The sequence below is a fragment of the Xenopus tropicalis genome, chromosome 8 (assembly GCF_000004195.4).
Source record: "Xenopus tropicalis strain Nigerian chromosome 8, UCB_Xtro_10.0, whole genome shotgun sequence".
In the NCBI taxonomy this organism is placed as follows: Eukaryota; Metazoa; Chordata; class Amphibia; order Anura; family Pipidae; genus Xenopus; species Xenopus tropicalis.
In genome coordinates, this window is record NC_030684.2 from 629,001 (window position 1) to 631,767 (window position 2,767).

Sequence of the window (2,767 nt, forward strand, 5' to 3'; positions counted from 1 at the left end):
AGTAACGGGAGTTGACCCGTGCCAGGCAGTTAAGCGGGGAGTGGACCCGTGCCAGCGCGGCAGTAAGCGCGAGTGAGTTGGACCCGGCTGCCCAGGGCATAATGGCGGTAGTTGGACCCAGTGCCAGGGCAGTAAGCGGGTGAGTTGGACCCAGTGGCAGGGCAGTAAGCGGGTGAGTTGGACCCGGGTGCCAGGGCAGTAAGCGGGGATTGGACCAGGGCAGGGCAGTAAGCGGGGGGAGTCGACCCGGCCAGGGCCAGTAAGTGGAGTTTGACCAGTGGCACGGGCAGTAAACGGGTATTGACCCGGTGCCAGGCAGTAAGCGGGGAGTTGGAGCCCATGGTCAGGCATAAGCGGGTGAGTTTGACCAAGCCAGCAGTTAAGTCGGGTGGAGTGACCCGGGCCAGGGCAGTAACGGTTGATGTGGAACCCGCCTGCCATGGGCAGTAAGCGGGTGAGTTGGACCCGGTGCCAGGGCCAGTAAGCGTGAGGAGTTGATCCGTGCCAGGCAGTTTAAGCGGGTCAGTGGACCCCGTGCCAGCGCAGAGCGGAGGACGTTGACCCGTTGCCAGGCAGTAAGCGGGTGAGTTGGACCCAGTGCCAGGGCAGTAAGCGGGTGAGGCTGGGGGCACTCACTGGGCATGTCTGTCCCACTCAGGGCCAATCTCCGATGGATGAACATTGCCGTGTACCAGCTGTCGGCGGTCCGGACCCTCCTGTTCTTCATTGGGCTCATTCTGTGGACAGAGGAGAAGTACGACTATGGGGATGTGAGTGCGGGGGGCACTGAGGGGCACGGGGGGCACCCAGCCTGGCGCCTCCCCTATAACCAACGGTTTCCCCACAGGTCGGCTACACCAACCCCAACTCCTACATCAACGTCATCATCGGCTTGTCCACCTTCCTGTCCTTCTATGGCTACCTGCTGTTCTACAGGGCCACCCAGGGGGCGCTAGTGGGCTACAGCCCCCGCTCCAAGTTCATCTGCATCACCCTGGTACTGGTCCTGTGCGGCCTGCAGAATGGCATCCTGGAGACCATGGGGGCACTAGGGGCAATTCCCTGCGTGCCACCCTTTACCGTGGAGACTCGATCCCAAAGTGATGCGCCGTGGTGGTTGTTTAGTGCCCCGGGGTGCTTGACGTGCCCGGGGTGGGTGCGGGTGAGTGCCCGGGTGGGTTAGTGCCCGGGTGGTAAGTTAGGTGAGTGCCCGGCTGCCGGTAGGTGAGTGCCCGGGTGGAGTGGGGTGAAGAACCGGGTTGTTAGATGCCCGCGGTGGCTAGGTGAGTGCCAGGGGCGAGTGCCCGGGTGGTAGGTGTGCCAGGTGGGTTGTCCCGGTGAGGTGAGTGCCCGGGGCGTTGATTGTCCTGGGTGGTAGGTGCAGTGCCCAGGGTGTGTTTGGTAGCCCTCGGTGGTAGCGCCATGGGTAGACCCCCAGACTATACTTGCTGTGCCTGCCCCTGACAGCAGGGGTAATATAACATGGGCACATTGATGAGGGTAAGATTAATTGCCCCACGTCTCTCCCCAGCAATCTTTAACTACTCCGTTACCTTGGAGATGTTCTTCATTAGCCTGTTTGCTCGTTACTGTTTCCGGAGGGTGGAGCCCTGCGCAGACAGAGAGGCCCGCGGCCAATTGGAGACCAGGAATAAGTGGTCGCAGACCCCCCTGCGGGAGCCGTACCCCCAGTCGGAGGAAGAGGGCGCCGCCATCAATGGGGGGTACATGAGCGACGGGGAGGAGACGCTGTGCCACATTGAACATGCCCCGCTGGATAAGTACGACTTCATGCAGTGCCAACAGCGGGCACAGAGCCCAGGGCATGCCCCTGCGGGGGGGCACCCCCACATACACAGGGAGGGCAAGGAGCTGGCACACATGGGCACACCCCAAGCACTGGCTACTGGGGGCCTCCAGGTACAGGCCCAGATCAACTACATGGGCACCAATGAGGCAACCGTGGTATGAGCGTCAGCTCTTGGGTTCCTGGGACAAGAGAGGCCGCCCCATAACCCCCCCATGGGGGTAACTAATGATAGCCACGCCCCCATGGGGGTAACTAATGATAGCCACGCCCCTCATCCAATCTAGACTGAATTCAGTCTCCTTTATACACTCCGCTCTACTCCCACATTCAGTGGCCCCGCCCCTCTACTCCCACATTCAGTGGCCCCGCCCCCTTTATGCACTCCCCTCTACACCCAGATCGAGTGCCCCGCCCCCTTTATACACTCCCCTCTACTCCCACATCCAGTAGCCCCACCCCCTTTATACACTCCCCTCTACTCCCACATCCAGTAGCCCCACCCCCTTTATACACTCCCCTCTACTCCAACATCCAGTAGCCCCACCCCCTTACTCCCACCCCCTTTATACACTCCCCTACTCCCACATCCAGTAACCCCACCCCCTTTATGCACTCCCCTCTACTCCCACATCCAGTAGCCCCACCCCCTTTATACACTCCCCTCTACTCCAACAATCCAGAAGCCCACCCCCTTATACACCCCCCCTACTCCCACCCCCTTTATACACTCCCCCTACTCCCACATCAGTAGCCCCGCCCTTTATTACACTCCCCCTACTCCAACATCCAGTAGCCCCACCCCCTTTTATACACCCCCCCTACTCCCACCCCTTTATACACTCCCCCTACTCCCACATCCAGTAGCCCCGCCCCTTTATACACTCCCCCTACTCCAACATCCAGTAGCCCCACCCCCTTATACACTCCCCCTACTCCCACATCCAGTAGCCCCGCCCC

The 2,767-nt window shown here is 60.9% G+C and overlaps 1 protein-coding gene across 1 annotated transcript; it reads left to right on the forward strand.

The window, feature by feature from the left end:
* Window positions 1–584: 584 nt before the first annotated feature.
* Window positions 585–2,350, forward strand: LOC116406719 (organic solute transporter subunit alpha-like). Its single transcript, XM_031891423.1, has 3 exons — window positions 585–770; window positions 848–1,100; window positions 1,532–2,350. Exons 1-3 carry the CDS (start codon window positions 642–644, stop codon window positions 1,969–1,971), a joined length of 822 nt encoding a protein of 273 aa, XP_031747283.1. The 5' UTR covers window positions 585–641; the 3' UTR covers window positions 1,972–2,350.
* Window positions 2,351–2,767: the final 417 nt, after the last annotated feature.